This window comes from Camellia sinensis, chromosome 1, assembly GCF_055761805.1.
Source record: "Camellia sinensis isolate YWXY chromosome 1, ASM5576180v1, whole genome shotgun sequence".
Classification (NCBI taxonomy): domain Eukaryota; kingdom Viridiplantae; phylum Streptophyta; class Magnoliopsida; order Ericales; family Theaceae; genus Camellia; species Camellia sinensis.
The window spans coordinates 151,052,872-151,076,501 of record NC_138961.1 but is presented as its reverse complement, the minus strand read 5'-3'; the positions used below and the strand labels follow the sequence as shown (position 1 = coordinate 151,076,501).

Genomic DNA, 23,630 nt, shown 5'->3' with positions numbered 1-23,630 from the left:
TGATTAACTAGGGTAGGGATCCTTCCAAAAAATTTCTCAAAATTTTGTGTTTTCAATGTCCACTTTTCCATTTTTCTTTTACTTTTAGGAGAAGAGGGGCCTTTTCCAGATTTATGGATCCCACTAGTTCGATTCAAGGCTTGGATCATGGTCCATATATACAGACCAGTGGTGCTTTGCCTTTCCTTGGCTTCACTTTTTGACTCTGCTTTATTGGTTTTGTGGCCTAACAATGGTGCGGGTGTTACCAAATACAATGATTTCTTTTCATTCTTCATAATTTTGACTCTTCTAGGGTGGTGCTTTTGATGCTCTACTTTTGTGTATATTGGAAACTTTACTTCTTTCATGATGATTCCTTCTATTTGTTGAGTTAGTAGGCTCTCAGACTAGTTCTTAGTTGTGGTAGTGTGATCTTTGTTCATAGCGAATGATGGTAAGAACCCATCAACAACGAGCCAAAGGAGTTGAGTCATAGTGAGACTATTGGAGATAACTTGTCTCTTCAAATTACTTCTATTAAGTTGGATGGAACAAATTATCTTGTATGGTCGTGTTCCTTTCCTTTGCCTATTGCTGCTCGTATGGTTAGATATTAGGAGCTACTAAGGATCCAAAGGAGGATGGACCAACACATGAAAAATGGCATAAGAAGAATGCTCTTTGCATCACTTGATTGATAGATTCTATACATCCCAGTAGTGGTCGCACATTAGTGTTGATAGATACTGCTCATGAGAATTGTATTGCAACAGCTCAGAATTATTCCCAAAGACGTAATGACACACAGGCTTACAAATTGTAGATCAAGATTCAGGGGTCTGGTCATAAGGTTATGAAAAAATATATGTATTATTGATTGATATTTTGATGTTTTGATTGATTGTTATAGATTGATCTATTGATACATATCCTGTCTATTACAAATGGTTCCTTATATAGATGTAGGTGTAGTGGATGGTGATAGTGGTGTAGTGGGTTAGGTTTAGTGGAGTAGGTGAGGTGGTAGTGGTGTAGTGGGTTAGGTTTAGTGGAGTAGGTGAGGTGGTAGTGGTGGTAGGTGATGGTAAATTCTAACAGCCCCCCGCAAACTCAAGGAGGATAGAAACTAACCAACTTGAGTTTGAAGAGAGGAACAAAACAAGAAAATACATAAAAAAAGGATAGGAGACACTGTATGGTCGTGTCAGACCGTTGGTGAAGACACTGGATGGTGGTGTCATAACGTTGTAGAGGACACTGGATGGCGGTGTCAGACCGATGTAGAAGACAGTTTATGGGGTCATGTCGGACCGTTGTAGCAGACAATGTTGTGACAGTTGTGGTGACAGTTTACGGAGTCTTGCTGGACCCTTGTAGAAACTAACCGGAATCAATGTCGGGACAGTTTACAGAGTCTTGTCGGACCCATGAAGGAGCTAACCGGAATCAATGTCGGGACAGTTTACAGAGTCTTGTCGGACCCTTGTAGAAATTAACCGGAAACAATGTCGGGACAGTTTACAGAGTCTTGTCGGACCCTTGTAGAAACTAACCGGAATCTATGTCGGGACAGTTTACAGAGTCTTGTCGGACCCTTGTAGAAACTAATGTCGGGACAGTTTACAGAGTCTTGTCGGACCCTTGTAGAAACTAACCGGAATCTATGTCGGGACAGTTTACAGAGTCTTGTCGGACCCTTGAAAGGACGCACCCTCAAAAGGTGTGCCCAATTTTTTAAAAGGCGTGCCATCAAAAGGCGTGTCCACTTTATCAAAAGATGTGCCATGAAAAGGCGTGCCAGTTTGTCGGGCGTCAAGAGGCGCGCGATGCGCGTGGCTGCCTCGGCTATTTAACCAAGACGAAGGCAGAGGCTGAGGCAGAGAAAAACTGAGAGAAACCTCTGAAAAATCCTTTGTGTTGCTGAGAAAGAGAGTTCCTTGGGCTGAGAGAGATAGTCTGTAACACTTTGTTGCCCAGAAAATGGCCTCGTCTTCCCGTGGACTGCTCACCCTCTTTCCCGACCTCAACGAGTCAACAAGAGAGAGAACTGGTGCGGTGGCACTGGAAACTCAACCAAGCGCCCCGGAGTTTGCTCCGTTGAACTTTCCGATGCGGTCGGTGGAGCAAAGAATGGCAGTGCAGTCGGATGTGGAGGCCAATCAGTATACTCTGAAGGCATGTGTGGAAAGCATGACGGCGGTCACAAACTTGTCGAACCGGCTGCAGAGTAGGTCAAATGAGGTGCAGCATTTAAACTCCCAGCTGGCTCTGCTCCAACACATGTATAAGGATGCGCGAGCAGAGATAAGCGTGCTAAGGGCAGAAAACAAGGAGCTGAAGCGGAAGGCCACCGTGATGTTCCGATTTGGAGGTCCTCCATATGCTGCAGTGGAGGAGTATGGGGAAGTGATCATGCCCAGTGGAGTGGGAAACACGGAGGCAACACCGGCAAGGGCCGCCCAGGACGGAGGCAAGAAGAAAAGACCGGCGGCAGAGTAAAGAAGAAAAATCCCGCCTGTGTTTGTTTGTTTGTGTTTTTTTTTTTTTTTTTTTTTTTTTTTTTTTTTTTAATAAAGTGGAAAAAAAAATTAAAATAAAAATAAAAGAAAGAAATAATAATAATATATTTAAAATAATAATAATAATAATAATAATAATAATAATAATAATAATAATAATATGTTTAAAAAGTGAGGCGGTGGAAAATGTGATGATGATTTTGGGTGTGAGTAAAATATTTGATGTGTCTATGGAGGTGGAGTACCCACCACGTGAAATATCTTGAGGCATGTGGGGTGATTATTAGAGAGAGAGAAAAGTAAAGAAATAAATAATAACGTAATGGAAAACAAAGGATGGAGTGGGGAGAGCACCAACTAAGTTTTATAATAAAAAAAAAAATAAAATTGGGCGGTGGATGGGTCAGAGAGAGAGTAAAGGGCATTGGGTAGTGGGATTGTTGTTGGAGAGATAACTGTAATGGATGCAGAGTCCTTCGCAAAGGCTGCAGCGATAACTGCACCATACGACCCTGCCTACTGTGGATCAAAACCCCTGAATCCCAAGCCAACGCCACCGTCTTCCTCGCCAAGTTCTACGGCCGTGCCGGCCTCCAAAACCTCATCAATGCTGGCCCCGATCACCTCCGTCCCGCGATTTTTTGGATCATTACTCTATGAAGCATGTGGGCGTATCGTGAACCCGATCTACGGCGCGGCTGGCTTGCTCTGGTCCGGAAACTGGCACCTCTGCCACGCCGCTGTCGAAGCCGTTCTACACGGCTCGCCGATCGTGCAACTCTCTTCGGACTCCGAATTGAGCACCATGAGTCCTCCTCTCAAGGCCTGCGATATCCGACACGTGTCCAAAGATGAGAGCTCGGCTGCTTCTCGTGATCTGCACAAGGTGAAGTGTCGGAGCCAGTTCAAGCGCGCTGCTGGGAAGCCGAAGGTGGAAGTGGACTAGAAGACGACAAAGCAATGATGGCTGTTGGCTTCTTCCCTTCCCCGAGTCGCTCTAGCAACTTGAATTCCTGGAACCCACCTTCAGACAGTCATGGTCTGAGAGAGTCGAGAAGTAAGAGAGAGGAAGATGAAGTTTCAGTCTGGGTATGTGTAGAGGTCCGGCGGGCGGCCAAGGCGAGGCTACCGCCCGCCGGGAAAGCAGAATGACCAGGTTCTTAACCTTGCTCTGATACCATGAAAAAATATATGTATTATTGATTGATATTTTGATGTTTTGATTGATTGTTATAGATTGATCTATTGATACATATCCTGTCTATTACAAATGGTTCCTTATATAGATGTAGGTGTAGTGGATGGTGTGTAGTGGATGGTGATAGTGGTGTAGTGGGTTAGGTTTAGTGGAGTAGGTGAGGTGGTAGTGGTGTAGTGGGTTAGGTTTAGTGGAGTAGGTGAGGTGGTAGTGGTGGTAGGTGATGGTAAATTCTAACAGGTTAGATCTCTTATGTTGATTTGACACTACATTGATTTGAATAGTTTATGATAGGAATTTGATTATCACAACTTCCAAGTTGTTCCCAAGATGCAAGTACCTTTCAACATATGGTAGACAAAAAGAGGGTCTATGACTTTCTTTTGGCCTCAACACAGAGATCAGATTCGTGTTCAGGTTCTTGATCGGCATGTGTTTCCCACCATGCCCAAGGCATATGCTTGTGTTCAATAAGAATACAGCAGGCGTAGTGCTATGGTTCATAATTCTATTTAGGATCACTCTGCTTTAGTTGTTACTTCTACTTCGAAGAATGGAAAATTTAGCCAATCCAAGTCTGGGGGTAAAGGTAACACTAGGGACTGCAATTACATGTGATTATTGTGAGTAAGAACGGCAAGATCGGAAGCATTGTTGAAATTTACATGGCCGCCCAAATTAAGGGCAAGGTGGTGGCAATGTTCGTTCTCATGCCAATATGTTGGGAGTCTTCAGAGAGCACCTCGGGTGATAGTCCTACTCTTTCCCAATATGAGTTACACACTCCCAGACGTCTAATGACTCAGCTTCGTACTTCTACTATTGCTTCTGATCCTAGTTTCTCTTCCAGCTTTGTTTACACAGGTATTTCTACAAGTGCCCTAACTGCCCTCTTCTATATAGACCAAGGACATTGTTACCCGGAAACGCTAATACCCTAGCAATTTACGTTTTTGGAACACCCGTTCTGAAACATGGTACCCTTCTCATTTCAAAAAGAAGAATTTAGCAATCTAAAGAGATTCCAAAAAATTTCATATATATTTTCTTAAAGGGTCTTGTTAATGTGTGACCCTTAACGCACAAGAACAAAACCTTTTAAGATTCTTAACAAGTGACCTAAGAGTACATATTAACAAAATTCTTTCTTAAAAGTTTCCGGTAGGAGGAAAAAATCAAACATAGTTCCTCATACCAAAACGATTCATCTTCCAAACATAATGAGTTCGATGAAAACCCTAGTAAGTCTCGCAAAATGATAATTCTAATAGCAATTTTTAAATTAAAACGAAATATTACAATAAATATTAATGTCTTAATTCCTAACCCAACTCAACTTGAAGTTAAAATTTAGAAATAACTAAATTATAAGGTTATTCAGGCTCACCATGGCATTGCATGGCAAGAACCTTCGCGTGTTTATTATTTATTATGGCTCATCTATACATGCATGTTTGGACAATAATTCACTCACAGATGACCAATCAAAACGACAATTCAATAAAACAGAATCCACTAACAAAAGTCGCCAGTTGTAATTGTACATTCAGTTCATAGTAGCAGTCTCCATTGACCAGGCTGACCTGCTTGAATGAGGTGAATACCTCACAATGTCGTCAGGCTCCAGATTTTTTGCAACCCCATCACCTAAACCACTCTGATGATGTCCCAACATATCCCAATCTGCAGTTGTCTGAGGGTCAGAAGAAGTAATTGGTACATTTCCATAAGAATAAGCTGGCCGAGGCACCAGTTCAAGCACATTTTTGTTCTACAAAGGAACGAAAAAAAAATCAGGAACTCATTATAATAATTTGGGAACAGTTTCAGTGAGATATACAAGCATACTGATGCTACACCAACGGGGTGAGATGGTGATTGTGGAGGAAAATTTGAGTTCACATCAGAACGCCAGGGTGCCAATTGATAATGAGACTCCTTCAGCTTTGCCTGGCCATCAGAATACCATCGTGCACAGAGTCAGCAATTAATTACTGTGAAAAAAATAACAATAAAAATAAAAATTGATCCTCATGGACATCCCAAATTGACAAAAGCAGTGTTAAATCTGCTAGTAATTTCAGATCAAACCAACATATGCAGCAAGTTCATATGGCTCTCAAATCTATGCAGCATACCTCAGTAATACTGAGCTTCTCCTGCAAATGTTTAAGCAGAACCTGCAACAATGAAGTTTCCGGAAGTAAATATCACAATACAATTCAAAGAAAAGAAAAACTTCAATTGCAATACTCAAAACATAGAAATTTTTATTTCACTTAAAAGTGACCAAAAAACACATCAGCCAAAAATGAAAAGTACATATAAAGATAAATCAAGCCTATTTATTGCCAACACCACACCATCAAATACGCACCCATTACTCTCCCTCCAAATACAACACATCAAACATCAAATGAGCCACTTCCCAGACCTTTCTCCTCTTCGAATTACATACTCCTGCCCAAAGTCGTAAAACTGGATCACTGTTTCTGAATACCCAATAAACATCAAAAATAGAAACAAACAAGCTCAACACACTTACAAAATCACAACAAAGTAATAAGTGATCCGCCATCTCCTCTCCCCTCCTACAAATGCAGCAGTAGTCCAGGAGCATCTTGCCCCTCTACCCTAAATTTACTAGTAAGAATGTAGTCCAAAGCAATAGTCCAAACAAAGAAAGCAACCTTGGATAGAACCCCAATACTCCAAAGGCTTCTCCAAGCAAATGTCTACCGACTCCTCCCCCAATAAGCAAATAGAATGATTTAACCAAGAAATCGTGACAATTAACTTTTCACAGCAACCTATTCTGACCATTTCAAGCAATCCCCACCCATTAAACAGCTCAAAATGGTCCTACACAGATTCAAAATTCCAATCTTGCACAGCATGAATAAAAAGAGCCTCCCAATTTACCTATAAATACCTGATCCTCCCATAATCCAATAGCTAACATTTATATCAACTAAAAGAATATAAATTCAGAAGCCCCTCAGATAATGGAATCTCCCAACACCACACATCAGGCCAAAATTTAACACATCAACCATTCAGTATCACAAACCTCAGATGCTGGAAAAATTCCAGCCACCCTTTTCTAATCCCTTTCCATGAACTAAACCCATACAATCCCCTGATTTCATTAGAAGCCAGCCTCGAACAATCGAGCCAAATTTACAATACACCATCCTCTTCTGAAAATAACCTTCCTGAAAAGTGTATCTCTATAGCCACTTTCCACAACAAACCTTGATTGACCAGTCTGAAATGATGAATACCCCAGACATCTCTCAAAGAGTAACATACAGAATCCCATGAACAAAATGATATTTAAACTCCTTTCCAAGCCAGCCTCAGAAAACATTCATTGAGGGTGCCCTTAATTAGGAATAAAGTAGGAATAGAGAAAAGATAAATAAAATATGATGCCAAGCAAAAGAGGGTGCCCTTAATTAGAGTTCAGTCAGCCTCCTTTACAAAGATGTTTCCATCTCCAAACCACTAATCTTCTTTCAAATTACTCTACAAAAGAATCCTAGTCTGAGGTAACTTTGAAAGAAAAACCCAGATGAATGCCCAAATAGTTTGTCCCTCCATTAAATTTACATCTTCTGTTCTTATAGCATACATCACCAATTCAATGACCATGAGCCCCACAACAATCAAGAGACATTCTTGGTCCAAAAGTGTCTACAATAGTGACTGACGCCATAACTCATGTTAGTATAAAATAATTAATTGGTTTGTTTTATGTACGCTTTTATAATACAAAAGATGTGGTATTTTGATAGTTTCAGGATTTTTGAGCGATGATCTCTAATGATGATAAATGGGTCTTCATTTTGGTCAAATTAAGATCTTAAAGTTCCAAGTTATGAGTTTGTCAAGTAGAATTCAGAGAAAGGTGAAGCGCCATATAAATAGCTAATTCTTCAATTTCTCTTTCCAAAAACTAATTTATTAACCATAACCCCTTACTACCTTTTTGACCTGATGGTAGAACCCTAAAATAATTGTTGTCTAGATTTCCATTTCATGCAATTAGTGATCAATAGCAAATCCAACCACCTATCACATTTAATAGCATGCCTGCTATGACCATTTGTTGCTTATACCTAGACCCTAATCCTAGAAGTTTATAACTTTGGCCCACCAAATAATTGTCACATTCAATAGACATCAGCATTTCAAGTTACAGTGTTTTCTACATTAGTTTGGCACCAAACTCAAAAAACCCACTTCCAGATCATTTAGGGAGTGTTTGGTATAAGAGGATAAACTAGCGATAAAAAGGATACACAATATTTGACACTCAATTGTTTTCCTTTCCTTCCAAATTCGTCACTTGTCGACAAATTCACATTTTGTATATATCCCTTGTTTAATCCTCTTCAACTTCCTTTATCTTACCATTCCTGTTACAAGAACTGTCTAGTTATTCCATAGTCATTTTTCAGTTGGAATTTCACTTCAAAATTAAGTCTGTAATTAAATTTGTTTTTTAGGCTTAGCTGGATCTTGAGCATGTTCTGAAGTGAAGCATCATCGAGCCAACTTCAGTTTCAGACCTTGATTCTTCAAACAGGCTTTGCATTGTAGAAAGGTAAAACTCATGCATTGCACTAGTATCATTTAGAAGATTCATCTTTGTTCGCCTTTTGAGATTTTGACTATAGGCCCGATTAGCTTTTGGGATTGACCATTAGATCCCATACACTTGATTATTGGGCAATGAACATCTGGATATTTACATTTCATTAGTATCTTCAAATAGATGTGTGTGTTTGAACACACTAAACCACTCAAGTTACTTCCAAAACATGGACCATTAGAACGCAAAAGCTAATTGTTCAAATGCCTCCTTTTCATGCACAGTGCAATTACAGTTCGAACAAGAAGTGGTACATTTGAATGTTGTGCCGTGTTTTCCTTCAGGATGCGTGTCTAAAACAAAATCCTTGTTGGTTCTTCTTTCCTTGTTTCCCTAGGCTTTCCCTTTCATGTAAATACATACCTTAGCTTACTTGTTAAGGTGATGGGCGATGACAAAGAAAGATTGAATCTAGGAAAAACATTACAAAGTTTCATACAATCCATATTGTTCTCATGTGTGCAGAGGGATAACAAAGATTCGGTTGATCTTTGCAGTTTCTAGATCATGTGGTTGTGGTAATTGTATTCATATTGATTTAGGGTTGCACAATCATTACAGGGGATTTCCAAAGTATTCTCTATAGATCGGATGGCTAGAGAACTAGATTGTAATTGTATGGTCGACAAATCCTCTAGTAACGTTACTTGCTAACTTAAGTGGGGAAGTTAGAAAAATGTAACATACAAAAATGCTGAGTCAAACATAAACAATTTGTCTGCATATAAACGACAAAATGCAAACATTCAGACATAATTTGTTGAACGAATACACGTTTGAATATAAGTTGCCACACAAAAATCAAATATTTGGATAAATACAGCCTTATAAATATTTTTTTCCGGCAGTAGAATTTCATACAAATTTCATAAATACAGACGAACAAGAAGGCAAAAGCTGAAGAAAAAACTTATCTTCTCGATCATAAACGTCCTAGGAACGTCTATGTCATTGACCATTGCTGACTTCAGTAAGTTAGAGAGTGTGAGAAAGATGGAATGAAGGAAGTAGGATTGAGTATGAAGATGCAAGGTGAGTATCTAAGAGATTGAGAGAATAAGAGGAGAGAGAAGCGAAGAAAGCTAGAGTAGCGTGACAGATTGTGATACGGTTGTCCCAATATACTTGAAATTGCACATCTTACAACTTCTTGTACTTTTTAGTCATTTTGAAGAGCATAATAATGTTTAAAAAATTCATTAAATATGGGTGTCCAACCAAATTATTAGGGTGCATTTAACTTTGTTTATTGAGACTTTTGTATTATGTGATTTTTAATCATTAAAGCAATTTGATAACAGCTGCATACATTCTGTTAACATTAAGATCAGAACATCATATACCAGATTATAGAAAATCATTTTCACATCCTGCTCCCACAGTTTTCCAACCATCAGCTAGAAAGGGATTGCATATGTTACTAGGTACACATCATGTATGCAACCCTAACAACAACAACAACAACAATAAATGCTAGGATTACAAAGCAAGAATACTTCGTTTAAAACTCCCATTTAAAGGTAATAAATATAGAAGGAGAAGAGACTTAGTTATTTTTTGCATGTCACGTAACACAAAAGAGCCATTACAGACCTTGAGATTGCTAACAATAGATTGGGCATCATGATATGGCGGCTGCAAAGAATACTCTGCAAGAAGAGGCAGCAAAGATGACACAAACGTTGATCTTTCTTGTTGTGCGGCCTGAAAGAACCAAATGTGATCATTTGTGAAAGTCTAATAAGTTTCCCTTAATACCATTCATACCATAACATAGGCCATTGGAGAAATTTATTTGCGTGTGAATCAAAAATTTGACATGAAAATGACAGTAGTTATTCCATATAATTATATGGATTTTTATTTATATCTATACTATTATATAAAGCCCACAACTGAGTTGGTGTGTAAACATGTAACATTTTTTTGATTTTCCCAAAATGCCCACAAGAGCAGTTAAATAAAAGCAAGAGTATTTATGCCATAGATTCAGTTTTCTTTTCTTTTTTTAATCTCTCAGCTACCTTGATTGTAAATTTCATAGCACACACATGATCTTTTCAATTGCACACATTAGTGTGCTTACCCTTCTAGTATGATGTCTGTTGCAATCATGTTAATGAAATTGGTTAGTTTATTACAATAAGAATACATATGTCCTAAACTTTGACAAGCTCTAAACAATTCAACATACAACAGGACTAAAGTATAAACAAAAGCATGTGTGAAGTCTAGATGTATGATCTCTTAAATCTCCTGAGGTTAACTAAGAAACTCAAACATTAGCTACATCAAATCACCAATACTAGCAAACATCATCAACTTCACAACTGAATAAAAACTAGAGCAGTCAAAGGAATTTAAAACCTGCAAAGAGTTCTACCACTACTTCGAATTTGGACACAACAGTGAACTTCTCAAATGAGCACTCGATCACTTTTGGCTTCATAGAAGTGTCAAAAGCACGACATGAGGGAAATTTACACTAGATCTGAAAGGAATATACCTGCAATGCATATGTAAGACTTATATTTTCCTCAATTATGTCTTGTCTATAGGAGAGGGCTTTAGAAGCAGCATCAACAAGGTCTTGCTGCTGCTGATCAAAGGCCTAATGGCACACATAAAGAAGTTCCATCAATTATAGATGTGAGAATATATATATATATATACAGAGAGAGAGGATGTGATAAAAAAATAAAAAAATAAGAAAGAATATGAGAGCAATCCTGCCTACCATACGCATATAAGCAATGTGCTTTTCTAGGACATATTTCTCATTGCGTATTTGAGCTTCCTATCAACAATAGTAATTAATAGTAAGACGAGAGTTAGAACAAAACAAGAAATTCAACTTGGCAATATGTGAAGATCGCAAACATGTTTGACCTTGATTGAGTAGTCAGCAAGATGTCTCCGCAACTGCAAAATCTCTTCTTCTTGTTCACGAATGCTAACAAAAAGATCCTAACGTGTGTTTATATATATTCATCAAAAGAGGGTCAGAAAGTTTCTCATCAACATAGCATTAGGTCCAACAAAATCAATGCCTCCTAGAATATGAAAACTTAGCATTTGCCAGTGTACCTGCTTCCAGAGGCTAGTATTATTAACTTCAGCAATGGGCATTAGCCCACGTCCAGATAAATTAAACCGTGGATCACATTCTCCTTCCATTTGAAGCCTAAAAACATAACTATGATGTCATTTGCAGTTTTACGCACCACTCACTAATATTATTAAGAAAAAATATATTGCCAATCCATTTTAGCAGTGTAAGGTTTTTACATCAGATGCTAAATACCTGTTGGGAGAAAAAGATGCTGTAGATGGCGATGAAAATTGAGAGAAGCCAACATTATCTACAGGTTTCTGACCACCAGAAAGCACTTTCAAATTCCCATTGATTTTGCTACTCTCAGATTGGCTTTCAGCATGACTTTGTGTGTCATGATCCTCATTATTTCGCATTATATCTTTTTGAACTATAGCACCTGATGGATTGTTTAGAAAAATGCCGCCAGTGCCACTAACCCCATCTCCTTGGTTTACCACAGAGGAGTCAAATTGATGAGCTCTGAGTGGTCTTTGAGCATGATTATCCCAATTATCAACTAAACTAGGCCTTTGAGCTGTTGAGTTATCTGATTTCTGCCAAAAAGTTCAGATTTTCAAATATTGTAACAAACAATGATAGTGTATGTAAAGGCGTACACTGATTCCATTTTGTAAAAGATAAAAGCTACAGAAAGATAAGCAGCAAAATGCCTTTATTACAGAGAACTAATAATCACAAAATTTGGAACCACAAAGCGAACACCACATTCCCTAGTAGCAGGAAACTCCTACTTGGGTGACGTTTTATCTGAAAAACTCAATTCCACACTCCAAGTAAGAAACTTAAAGGAAACTAACCCACATTGAGGAATAAACTCGCTCCCAACTGAAATAGAACCTCTCAAACACACAAATCTCAAAGAAACAAAAAAAAAAACAACTCAAATTGAGTATGATACTTTCTATTCACATAATATTTATTTACACAACAAAGACTATTTATAGTTGACATCAATCTCTAATATTTATTCATATTTTAACACATATATTACAACTAAGCAGAAGAAAAAATAATTGTTAGAATATATTTATATATTCATATAAAATATATACATGCTCCCGGTAATTGTATAGCATCGTTTTTGCACTACCCATGCTTCATAGGGAGTAGGATAGGATAATCCCATGTATATGGGATTACAAATATCATGTATGTGGTATTGCTAATCCCATCCAGCCAAACAAACATGATATAAATAGTCCCTATGGGACAAACTCCTAGCTCACGGAGCCCACTCTTTTCTAATCCCATCCCACCCACCCTCTTTATCCGACCAAACAAATGCGACCAAAATGTCAAAACATCCTAGCAGCCAAGCATAGACCTCCTGTGGTAATGTAATTTAAAGTCTAAAATGGGAGCAAATGTTCTAAAAGAAGGAGTGGGAAGTACACAATTAGTTGTATATCTGATGCAGGACAGCTTTGAAATCTTTGAGATTGCTGGCTGTCTTTCTTTCTTTTTTCTTTTTCTTTTTTTAGCGACAACAAAAAGATTTTATTAAAAACCAAGAAGAAGGGAAAGAGGACAAGAAGTCCTCATACAAGAAAAGGCACAAACAAAAGGCACAAAACTCCTAGCACTAGGGATGGCAAACAGTAGCCCAATTACTAGAAATCAAGAAAAATGGAACTCCTTTAAAAGGAAGGAGGAGACACAAATGCCCAAAAAGACGCCAAATACTCCCCCCTCTACATATAACTCCTTGCCATCAAAGATTTGAGCATTTCTCACCAACCATATAGCCCAAAAGATTGCGAAGACAACACAGGACCACATAGTTTTGGCTCTCTTGATGCCGCCAAACCCTTCGAATCTAATAAGAAGCAAATGAATGCACTCCCGTGGAGCAACACACTAATCATCACATAAGCCGAAAAGACGCTGCCATAAAACAAAAAAAAAGCTTTGACATAAAAGCTGAGAAAGAGAGAGCAATTAGGAAAAGTAACAGGTTTGAAGAGAAAATTGTTTTAAGAAATAAGAGGAATATAAAGATGATAAAGGGGAAAGAGGATTTCTACCTTTTTACCTCCTACAGTTTGTAGTTCTAGTTACTCCAGCCAAGAGAGCATACACAGTTCATTCAAATAACACCTCAACTCATTCCTCCCAAAATGAGTACACCCACCTCCTTTTATAGTGGAGGTTAAAATAAAATAAAACAAAAAAGTAGAAACCAGGTGATGTAGGACAACGCTGTGAAGACTTTAAAACTGAAATACTGTGGCTTTTATGGTGGTTTAAAGCTGAAAATCAGTGGGAATTTTAGGGTTTCAATTAATGAATGGAATTAACTAGGTTTAGGATTGATAAACTAAGAGAAAGAGATCAAAACAGGGCTGTTTAGGAGCTTTGAATAGTAGCTCGTGAACAGTAGACTGAAACAAAAAAGAAAAAGAACAAAGACGAAAAAATTTAGGCATCACACCTAGATCCCATAGCCATCACACCTAGGGTTAGGGTTGCATCACATAAATCCAAAAGAGGCTTCAAAGCCCTGAAATTTCTGTAAAATATCAACTTGATTGAATTAGAAGCATTACATGACTGTATACAAATTTTAGAGGCTTCCTTGACCAACTAGGATTGTAAAATAGGAAACTACTAAAATTTTGACTTCTAAAGCCTATCTAACTAAGACCAAATAAGAAACATAAATAAAAACTAATTAAAGAACTTGACCTGCAAGACAATCCATGGGCGACCTCCTTACAGCCCATGTCAGCAAATATGAAAATTACCAAAATACCTCAGGCCTAGAAATCCTAGAAAACATAAAAATAATCATAAAATAGGACTCTAACAATACTAGAAAGATGATTATGTATAGTTACTATCGGTTTCTCTTTAAAATCATGTCAATTTTCAAATATTGCTGCTTCTTTGAATTTACTCTTCCTTGAACTTCTTATACTTTGCATCACAAAGTGAAACAAGTAACTATTTTAATAAAATATTACCAAGTTGGAAGGTTACTTCAAGGCTAAGTACCCTAGTTACTAAGGACGTCACCTCATTACTAAGTAAAACCTCTATAAAGTACAAGTTCACGAAATACCTGCCACGACTAACAAGATTAAAACCCTAATGCCACAAAACCTTGCAAATTGCGTCTTCTTAAAAAGTGGGTTATCGTTTTCTTAGCAAGTATCAGTTGCATCAATGTCGCAATATCAATGAAGCAATTCGAAATAGAATATTAGCTAACTCCTCAATATACATATCCACATGCATATGCATATGCAAGTGTATGTATACTTTAGTTAAGTCAACGATACAATTATAGCTTGAAAGTTTACATTTCAACTTCATGGCAACAATGTTAAAAAAAACTTACAAATTTTTCAAGTTCCTGCATCTTTTTCTGAAGTTCAGTCCTCAACCTAGTGTTCTCATCCGCCTGAACACAAGATAGAATGAGCAAACCTCATTTAAAACATCCAAAGTCACATCAGCCACCAATACAAATAAAAAGCTTACCACTTTCCAATAAGAATTTGAAAATTTTTTAACAAAAAAATTAATAGATTCAAGTCAACTAAGCAATATAGCAGCATATGATTGCAAGTAAACCACAAGAAGAAACATACTTGCCCCAATAGCATGCATATAATAGAGCAGCCAGCAACCTTCAACATCTCTCATAGCATGCTGTACACTGAGAAAAACTAGATCCACACAACATGTGTGATGCCTAGCCTAAACATCGCCAATTACTTTGACTAAACAAATATCATCTAACATAGTTACATTTATAGAGAACATATATCACAGTTCTGTTGTTAGAAACTCAGAGAAAGACACAAGCATGACGACCAGCCATAAAAGCATGGTAGACACGGGGCGTGCAGGGGTAACATTGGACATATGTAGTTTATGATATTTCTTATACAATTACATCTCTACCCCCACAAACATCTCTTGTAATCTAAAATTCATTATGCTGAAGTTTTCTTATTTTTAGTCTTGCCCACACTACCAAGTTGTTTTATTTCAAGTTGTCCCATGTGCCTAAATTCTTCTGGTTTCAAGGAATAATCAAAGCACAATTTTCCTTATTCACACAATGACCTTAGATCTCGTCTTTAGTTGCCTCTTATTCCAGTTTGACTAAGCCTTGGGTGGATTTTCAAAAACAATCGATGAGCTCAATCAACTTCATTCACTCTCACAAGCGTAATTGCACTTAGGCCATTGTGCAATTTCACCAAAACTCATCAATCTGAGTTGCTATTGTTACGTGTTGGTTTTTTCTATTGCTGTTGAACCCTAGTTGGATCACCAAGAACAAACTACAATTAGTTACTTGTTGATTGTCAAGTGTACAAATCATATTGATTTGATGAAGATATGGAACAAGGTTGTGATGAAAATATTCCCTTCTTTGATCAATCCACTAGTAGGGAAATTGAAGAAGAAGAAGAAGAAGAAGAAGGGCTTCTTTAATGATCACAACTCATCTGAAGCCTATGGAAGATATACAACCATTGCTGCCCACTGAGTAGAACAAGGCAACAAAACCACCTACCAACACTTTCCTTACTTTAAAGGATGTTATAGAAGAACGCCATGAATTTGACCATGTTTTGCATTTGTTTCCAAAGATGAATGAGGCTATTTTTCTAGCTTTACTAGCTGTTGAGAAAAAAATACTGCAGTTTGTTGCGATTTGCCCTAAGGAAGTGCCTCTCAATGTTACCTATCGTTCTAGTGAGTGGAACGGGAACAAGAACGGGAACAGGAACATGAACGGAATGGGAACGTAGTACGCCGCATGTTTTAAAATGTGGTACGATGGGGTAGACTTGTATATATTACACTTAAGAATTTAAGATACTTTTAGCATAATTTTCTTTAACTATTAAGCATTCAATAAAATGTAATTTTTTAGTTCATGTAGCAAAACATTCTATGAGCACTATGACCTGTTTTTGATGTCTTGTCTTATCAAAACTTAACTCACCTTAAATATTAGTTCATTATATTTGATTTTTTTCTTCCTAAGGAAATACATTGGAAGAAACTTTTGAGGTCACTTCAAATCACTAAATTTACCATTTTGGAACATAAGTGTACCATGTTTCAGAACGTGCGTACCAATATGTAATTCGCTAGGGTATTAATGTTTTCCGGTAACATAGCTACCCACTAACTAATCATATGTTAGTCGCATGATGTCCTACATCACTACATTCAAGAAAGGCTTAGTTATGGTAATTATGATTCTTATGCCTTATAAGAAGAATAATTCTTAGTGTATTTTGGGTGTATATATGACGAGTTATTTTGTTGACATCTGTTACACAAAAAGCAGACTAAATGGATGGTCTATTCACACTTAAACATGGTTGTAGTTGATGTGCATGAAAGAGAACTCATCATCAAGGAGGGGTAGGGTGATTTTTGAGCAAAGAAATGCAGCCGTTGTTATGTCATCAATTTTCCCAAAAGCCTAAACTATTAGGAAATGGGCCCAACAACATATATCAAACTATCTAACACCCTCCCTCACGTGCAACCCCGTCTTGCATGTGGATAGACAAACAAAGGAGCAAACAAAAGGAGAAGAAAACTACCAAATAGAGAGAAACCAAACGGGAGTGGAATACCAAATGCCAATAGAGACTTGAACCCAAGACCTCTTTCAACAAAAGCTTTGATACCATGTTAAGTCACCAATTTTCCCAAAAGCCTAAGCTATTAGGAAATGGGCCCAACAATGTATATCAAGCTATCTAACAGCCATATGGTCCTATCTGAAGCTGCATGTTTAAAGTCAATTTGTGCCTCTGTCTACAAATGTTTTGAGTCATTTCATTGCCCCCCAACATGAGAACAAGTTGTTTTCTTAGAAGGGAGTCCTGATGTAGTAAGACTCGAATTTTCAGTTCTGTTTTAGATTGGCCAGTTGTATATGAACTGTCCTAAGTGACTAGTTCAGTCTTTTAGCTTATAAATAAGTGGTTAGGACCTTTGGTGATCAGTTTTTGATGATTTGGAATTGTGATTCTGAGCTTTAGCCCTTTGTATCCTTAGATTTGGGATTTTCTGTCTTTAATAGATCTATTCTTAGATTTAATTGCATCATCGCATGTGTTGGATACATGTAAAAATGTGTTCTTTCTTTCTTGTTTTCCTAATCTTTTGAGAACAGTAAATGCTTCAAACATTTAGGGGACAAACACGTTCATCACATAAATATATACGAAATAGATTACAAGTTTGAAGTATATAACTTGGAGGAAAATGATTAAAATCAAAACAATGTGGACTTGTATACCAATTAATCACTCCTATAAACTTTTAAATTTTATGAGTCTTAAAGCCTAAAACTTCAAAAAAAAATTGCGAGTAGAGCTTTTTTTTATATGTAAAAATAGAGCTTCTCAAAGTAGATATCAAGATTTTTTTTTTTTTTTTGGATCAACAACTAAGAGGATATTAAAACCTTTTGTTTACACATGTAACTAAACATCAATATATTTTGTAACATAAAAATGAAGTCATTATTCTTGTCATACATATAAAACATTTATTTGTTGGCATGTCACCGCCATGTCTGTATCCTACTTTTCAAAATTTTGCCTTATCAACATTTTCATATTATGTTGCACTCCCTCCATCCCAAAATATTAGTCCCTTATTCCATTTTTCATTGTCCCAAAATATTAGTCCATTTTCAAAAATTAAATACTAAAATAACATGAATTTCCTTTTTTGCCCCTTTTTTAAATTAATATACACAAAAAGTACTATTATGGCAATTGATGTTCCCAAAAAAAATGTACTATTTTAATTTTAAATCAAATGGTACTTTTGGAAAGTTAATATTTTTGAAGTGTAATAATTGTACTATCAAAAAAAGTTGAATTTCTCAAAAGGGACTAATATTTTGAGACGGAAGAAGTATCCATGTCTCATGTCCATATCCATGCTTTTTATTTCAAGAATTCACAACCCAATAATCATCCACAATTTGATTCAATAATTCTAGTTAACATTCTATTCCTATTTATGAAAAACAAAATAAATAATAAATAAAATAAGTGTAATCCAAAATCTTTGCTTCTACTATGGAAATTCAAACTCATATCAAATTTACAAATGTATGATATTTCATACACAAAAAACAAAGCATGGATAAAAATATACCATTCTACCAAGGCCTTGTAATAATGCCTAATACCATTTAATTTTCTTATTATTTTTGGTACAAAGGAATAGTAAATCAACCAGAATGATGTTGGTCTTCAAAAAAAAAAATTCTATTACACCCTTCGAGAGCAAGGGTAGAATTTTTGGGTCCCCACTACATGGACAGGGAAATGGTGCATGCCGACATATCTGAATGCATGCTTTCACATATTTTTCTAAATGTATGGCACAAAAGTACTTCAAATTATAACTCAACAATGGGAGGCAAGTCTATAGGAGCTCAAAAAAATTAACTTAGAAAGTATATTACCCCTTGTGAGCTTTTGATAGAAATTTGGCGACTAGGTTTCGATACTTGGGTCCTTGCCGACTCTTACTTTGTTCATGGACGATTCCTCATCATACTTAGTTATCTCTCATTTCCTCATCTTTGTCTTTCCCGAGTCACAGTGTTGTTTGGGGTGTCCTAAATAAGTGCATTTTTTTGTCTTTTTGGACTACAAAGTTGAGGAAAAAAATATGAATGTTTAGGTTAAGTTTTTGACTTTTTATGGAAAAATGTGTATTAAAAAAATGTATAAAGAAGTGTGTAGGAGAAGATAATTAATGAATTCGTACAGTTGGGCAATGCCTTGGCTGAAAAGGAAATGGGAAAAGATTGCCTACTTTTTGGCCTTTGATTTGACGACGTTGTTCAGCCCGTGGGGGCCCAGAACGGGTCCCATTTTTCTAATCGGAACCGTTCAATATGTAGAACTCGTTGAGTACTATATTTTTTTAAAAAACACGTTCATTGGATATCGATAGCTATTTGATCGTGTTAGTTTTTTTTGTCACATCTTAACTATAACACCATCCATTTTTTATACAAAACTGATTTGATCATGTATTTAGCAATATCCGATAGACGTGAATTTTACAAGCATATAGTATTCGACGAGTTCTACACATTGAACGGTTCTGATTAGAAAAAAGGGACCCGTGGTGGGTCCCCCCAACTTTACCATCCAATTTAATGAAAATACACATGTAATATTTTATTTTTTTCCTTTCACTCCTATGCTTTCAGGTCTGTACATAGGCTGCCGTGAAGTTGATTGGTAATTAATATTATGTATATTAATTTTTTTATATTTTTTTTTGGTGAATAGTGATAATTTTTTAACTTTTTGGGTAACTTTTTGACTTTTTGGCTTTTTGGCTTTTTATGGAGTTGCCAAACTAGCCCTTAGTTGTTTCTTATTTTAGAGAGAGAGAGAAACTCAAATGGAAATCACACCAGCTTCACAAATAATAACTTAATCATCATATTAAAGCCCTTAGAGATGAGAAGTCACCATATATTGAATTAACCATTCTTTGTGAAACTGCAATTAGTAAATTTATTAGCTAGATTTCCTTCCAATATAAATACTTCTTCCACAATTCATAAGTTACCACACATCCCTTCATCAGCCTTGCTTCACAAACTACCATCTAAGGCACAATCTAGGATCCATTCTTAAAGAAATTCTATGCTTCTTTCCTCAAGGATTTAATAGCTCGATGCTATAGTATGGAAGCATGGATTGAAACTAGCACCGATACATCACCTACTACTCCGTAGGTACACAAGTTCACCTAACACCATGGTGTGCCACATCACCATCTCTAAGTGCTTGGGTCCCATTTATTACTCTCATGAGGTGACACCATATCACTAAGCGTTTTGGCATTTCCCCTCCATGGTCGAGCCATGTCGACTGAGGTTAACGAACGCAGTACCTTAGGTTTGAACCTAAGCACTTAGGGACAAGCTTTAAGCGGCACTCCTAGCTCACTTCACTCAAATGTGTTTCTCCTCCCTTAACCCATTCTAGCAGCTCCCTTAACCCATTCTAGCAGCCCTCCATTTGAGCATATCCTTCCCCCGCTAAGGCCACTCCTTGGATGGGCAAAGTAACTCTCTAGCTACACAAGTCTCTTCCGTGCCTCACAGTCCCTTACCTCCAGTAGCAACTTGATACTCCCATATCAACCTAGCTCAAGAGCAGGGTCCAGGTACCCTCTCAAGGTTGGTGTCACAGTCATGGGGGCATGAGTGCTACCCTATGCCTCGTGCATAGAACTACTAGGATTATGTGCCTTAATGGCTAAAGTTGAGGGTTCATCGAGATGCTTATCTCATCCTTCCTCAAAGGGGCCTCCACCACGGTCAATCTTTACAGAAAGAGAGACATTCAAGACTTATGTCAACCAAACATTATGCTCTTTTAGCTGAAAAAGGCTTCACAAACAAAAGGTATGGAAAACAAATTATAAAACAGGGATAAATAGAATTTCTTAGTTGAAGGTGACAAATAAACTATTATCATTAAGGGGAGGTTTGTCACAAATTTCTTCACAAAGCCCCTTCCTTGAAGACTGGAGTTTTAAAAACCTCAAATTAGTTCTCTATAAGACACTCAACAATCCCTCTATAGCTTCTATAGGAATGAAATTGTTAGGACTAATTCTGAGTCAAAAAAAAATCAAAAAATAATTATGCAAACTACCTTTTTTGAAACTGCATAAAAGCCTGTAGCAGAGGACCTTTGGCTTGGGTTCTAGGAATTCATATAAAAAATGCCAAAGCTTAGGATAGTAGGATTGTAGCAAGTCTACCCCTCCAAGAGCCCTCATTAGCATCAGCAGGACCAAAACGATGTAAGCCCCTTTAATATTATAAAACACTATCATTGGAAGGTTAGGAAGCTTCACAACCATCCCATTAGCTTCATGGGAAGAGTTTAAAAATAAAAATAAAAAATTCTGCAAAGCTCTCTCAACTCAATAACCAGGTGTTTTAAGGTCTCAGGTATGGTTTCCACTACTCCAAACGAATGTGAATAGACTGGAAAAAAATCAGGATAGGACATTAATTGCGGAAACTGACATTGAGTCGAGGCAAAAAGGAAGAACTGCTAGCATTTCCTATACTATTTTCTGATCACAAGTGCAAGGATTAGATGTGAGCAAGTTGTTCCCTGTCTGTTTTGTCTTCTATCCTTTCCAAAACAATTTATTCTCAAGCTTCCAAAATTCTTAAAGAAAGTTCAACCAGAAAAATACATCTTAAGGCAACAAATACCTACCTAATTTCTCAAATAAAGTGATTACCAAGCAGGTAAAACAGTAATTGTTGAACCATTACCACAAAACCAACAGCACAATGAGCTATCAATAAGGAAAGAAAGAGCTAAAAAAGTTAGCATTTCAAGGTATATTTTATACATTTGAAACTATAAAGCATGGACACTTTGGAAAACATGGTGTACCCAATATGGGTATGTATTGGATACTAGTACTTTGCATAGTCCTTCTATATGCGTACTGGGTAATTTAAATATGTACCCAAATTATTTTTTTTCCCTTACTTTTTGTGTACCCCATAATTACCTCGTATATACCAAGCCAAACCTTATCCAGAAAAGTATTTCCTTTTATATAAAGGTGAAGTTAGTTTCATCAAACTTTTTCTATATACTTGACATGATTTTAAAATTAAACTTTGGTTTGGTTTGTAAGTTCTTTAGTGTAATGAAATTTAACTTTTGTTTATAGCTTACCTTTGGCATTAAAATATTGTAGGTTGCATCCTTAACCAACTAAACCATTAACTAATTTTTGCATTACTTCAAATTTAAAATCAAATCTTTATTTACAAATGTACCCATACCAAACTTTTTTTTCAGAATTTACCGTATCAATCTAGATTTCAAAGCACTTTCACATATTTCTATACATTTTTTACACATTTCAATATTTTATTTTGTACGCCCGCCAAGGCTAATGGCAGACTTTGACTCAGATACTTAACAAAGAACAAAATTGAGAACAAATTTTTAAAATTTAGCAGTAAAAAAAAAAAAAAAAACAAAAAAAAACGATAATACAAATCAAAATTTCAGAGTGGCAGTTCAAGAGAAGCAGTAAATGAAAGGAAACAAGGATAGAGAAGAGGAATTGTTAGACCTGTTGTTTGATGGTGACCTCAGCAGCTTCAACAGCTTTCATAACCTGAAACAATCCATCGTTGTCGTTGTGGTTGTTGTTAGGATTGGGGGAATCATTACTATTACTAGTGACAGCCAAGGCAGCGAACTTCTGAGCCAAATTAGCTCCTCCTCCATCAATTCCACCACCATTATCCATCTCTGTTTGAGTTTTCGAGGATTATGATCTCGACCCAAAACGATTACGATGGTCGATCACAGTCCTCGATGCGTATAAGCCTAACAAGCAATTTCAGAAATGAGATTCAAAACAAGCTGAGGAAGACGATTGATCGACCTGTGTCTACATAATCAGAGACTCATATTATATATACATGTATATGTATTGTATGGACATTTAGGTTTAACTATATAAACCCTTTTTTAATCGATGGCTGTCTCAAAACCCTAGAGCGAGAGAGAGATGAGAATCAAGACAAAGAATAATGTCCTCTTCCCCTGCTCTGTCCGTGTCTTACATGATAGTAACTTGAAGACCAAGCTCGCACACACCACATGCGCGCGTGATGATAATGATTACCAAAAATATAATTAAAAAGAAAAAAAATCATAACATTTGGGTATAACTTAAAAAAAAAAAAGGAGAATTTTTTTTCAGGTTTCTGGTATTAAGACTTTATAGCATAAAACACACTCAATATTTTTATAATGTCTAAGACTCTTCAAGTTGATCTAGATAAAATTGGTCTAGAGAAAATTTCTCAATATTTTCATAATTTCTTCACGTGTTTGAATTTGCAGCGTTACCACCATGGGTTTGTTTACATGGTCCAGAGAAATTCTTTGGTTTAGACTGAATTTTCTTTGGTCTGAACTGAATTTTCTCTGGACTTTCTCTGGGTTGGTCCAGAGAATTTCTCTGGTTTGGTTGGTCTGAATTTTCTCTAGGTTGTTGGACTGAAATCTGAGAAGCTGATGCATACTTACCTTGATTGAATTACCCATGAGATTTGTGATGATTTGC

The 23,630-nt window shown here is 36.7% G+C and overlaps 1 protein-coding gene and 1 pseudogene across 6 annotated transcripts in view; one reads left to right on the top strand and one right to left on the bottom strand.

Moving 5' to 3' along the window:
• Positions 1-23,195, bottom strand: part of LOC114323252 (uncharacterized) — a 56,903-nt gene extending 33,708 nt beyond the window's left edge. For 4 of the 6 annotated variants that reach the window (XR_014340064.1, XR_014340063.1, XR_014340065.1 and 1 more), the window contains exons 1-11: positions 22,626-23,195; positions 14,815-14,877; positions 11,661-12,007; positions 11,444-11,540; positions 11,246-11,323; positions 11,094-11,153; positions 10,863-10,967; positions 9,950-10,060; positions 5,838-5,879; positions 5,548-5,649; positions 5,283-5,470 (exon numbers count right to left, since the gene is read on the bottom strand). Coding sequence is in view for 2 of the 6 variants with exons in the window: in XM_028270797.2 (XP_028126598.1) it covers positions 5,283-5,470; positions 5,548-5,649; positions 5,838-5,879; positions 9,950-10,060; positions 10,863-10,967; positions 11,094-11,153; positions 11,246-11,323; positions 11,444-11,540; positions 11,661-12,007; positions 14,815-14,877; positions 22,626-22,805 (1,373 nt within the window). In the remaining 4 variants the exon portion in view is untranslated. The remainder of the gene's footprint in view (positions 1-5,282; positions 5,471-5,547; positions 5,650-5,837; positions 5,880-9,949; positions 10,061-10,862; positions 10,968-11,093; positions 11,154-11,245; positions 11,324-11,443; positions 11,541-11,660; positions 12,008-14,814; positions 14,878-22,625) is intronic. The other 2 variants (XR_014340066.1, XM_028270798.2) reach the window with 1 other exon arrangement.
• Positions 431-3,597, top strand: LOC114323253 (LOB domain-containing protein 41-like; annotated as a pseudogene).
• Positions 23,196-23,630: the final 435 nt, after the last annotated feature.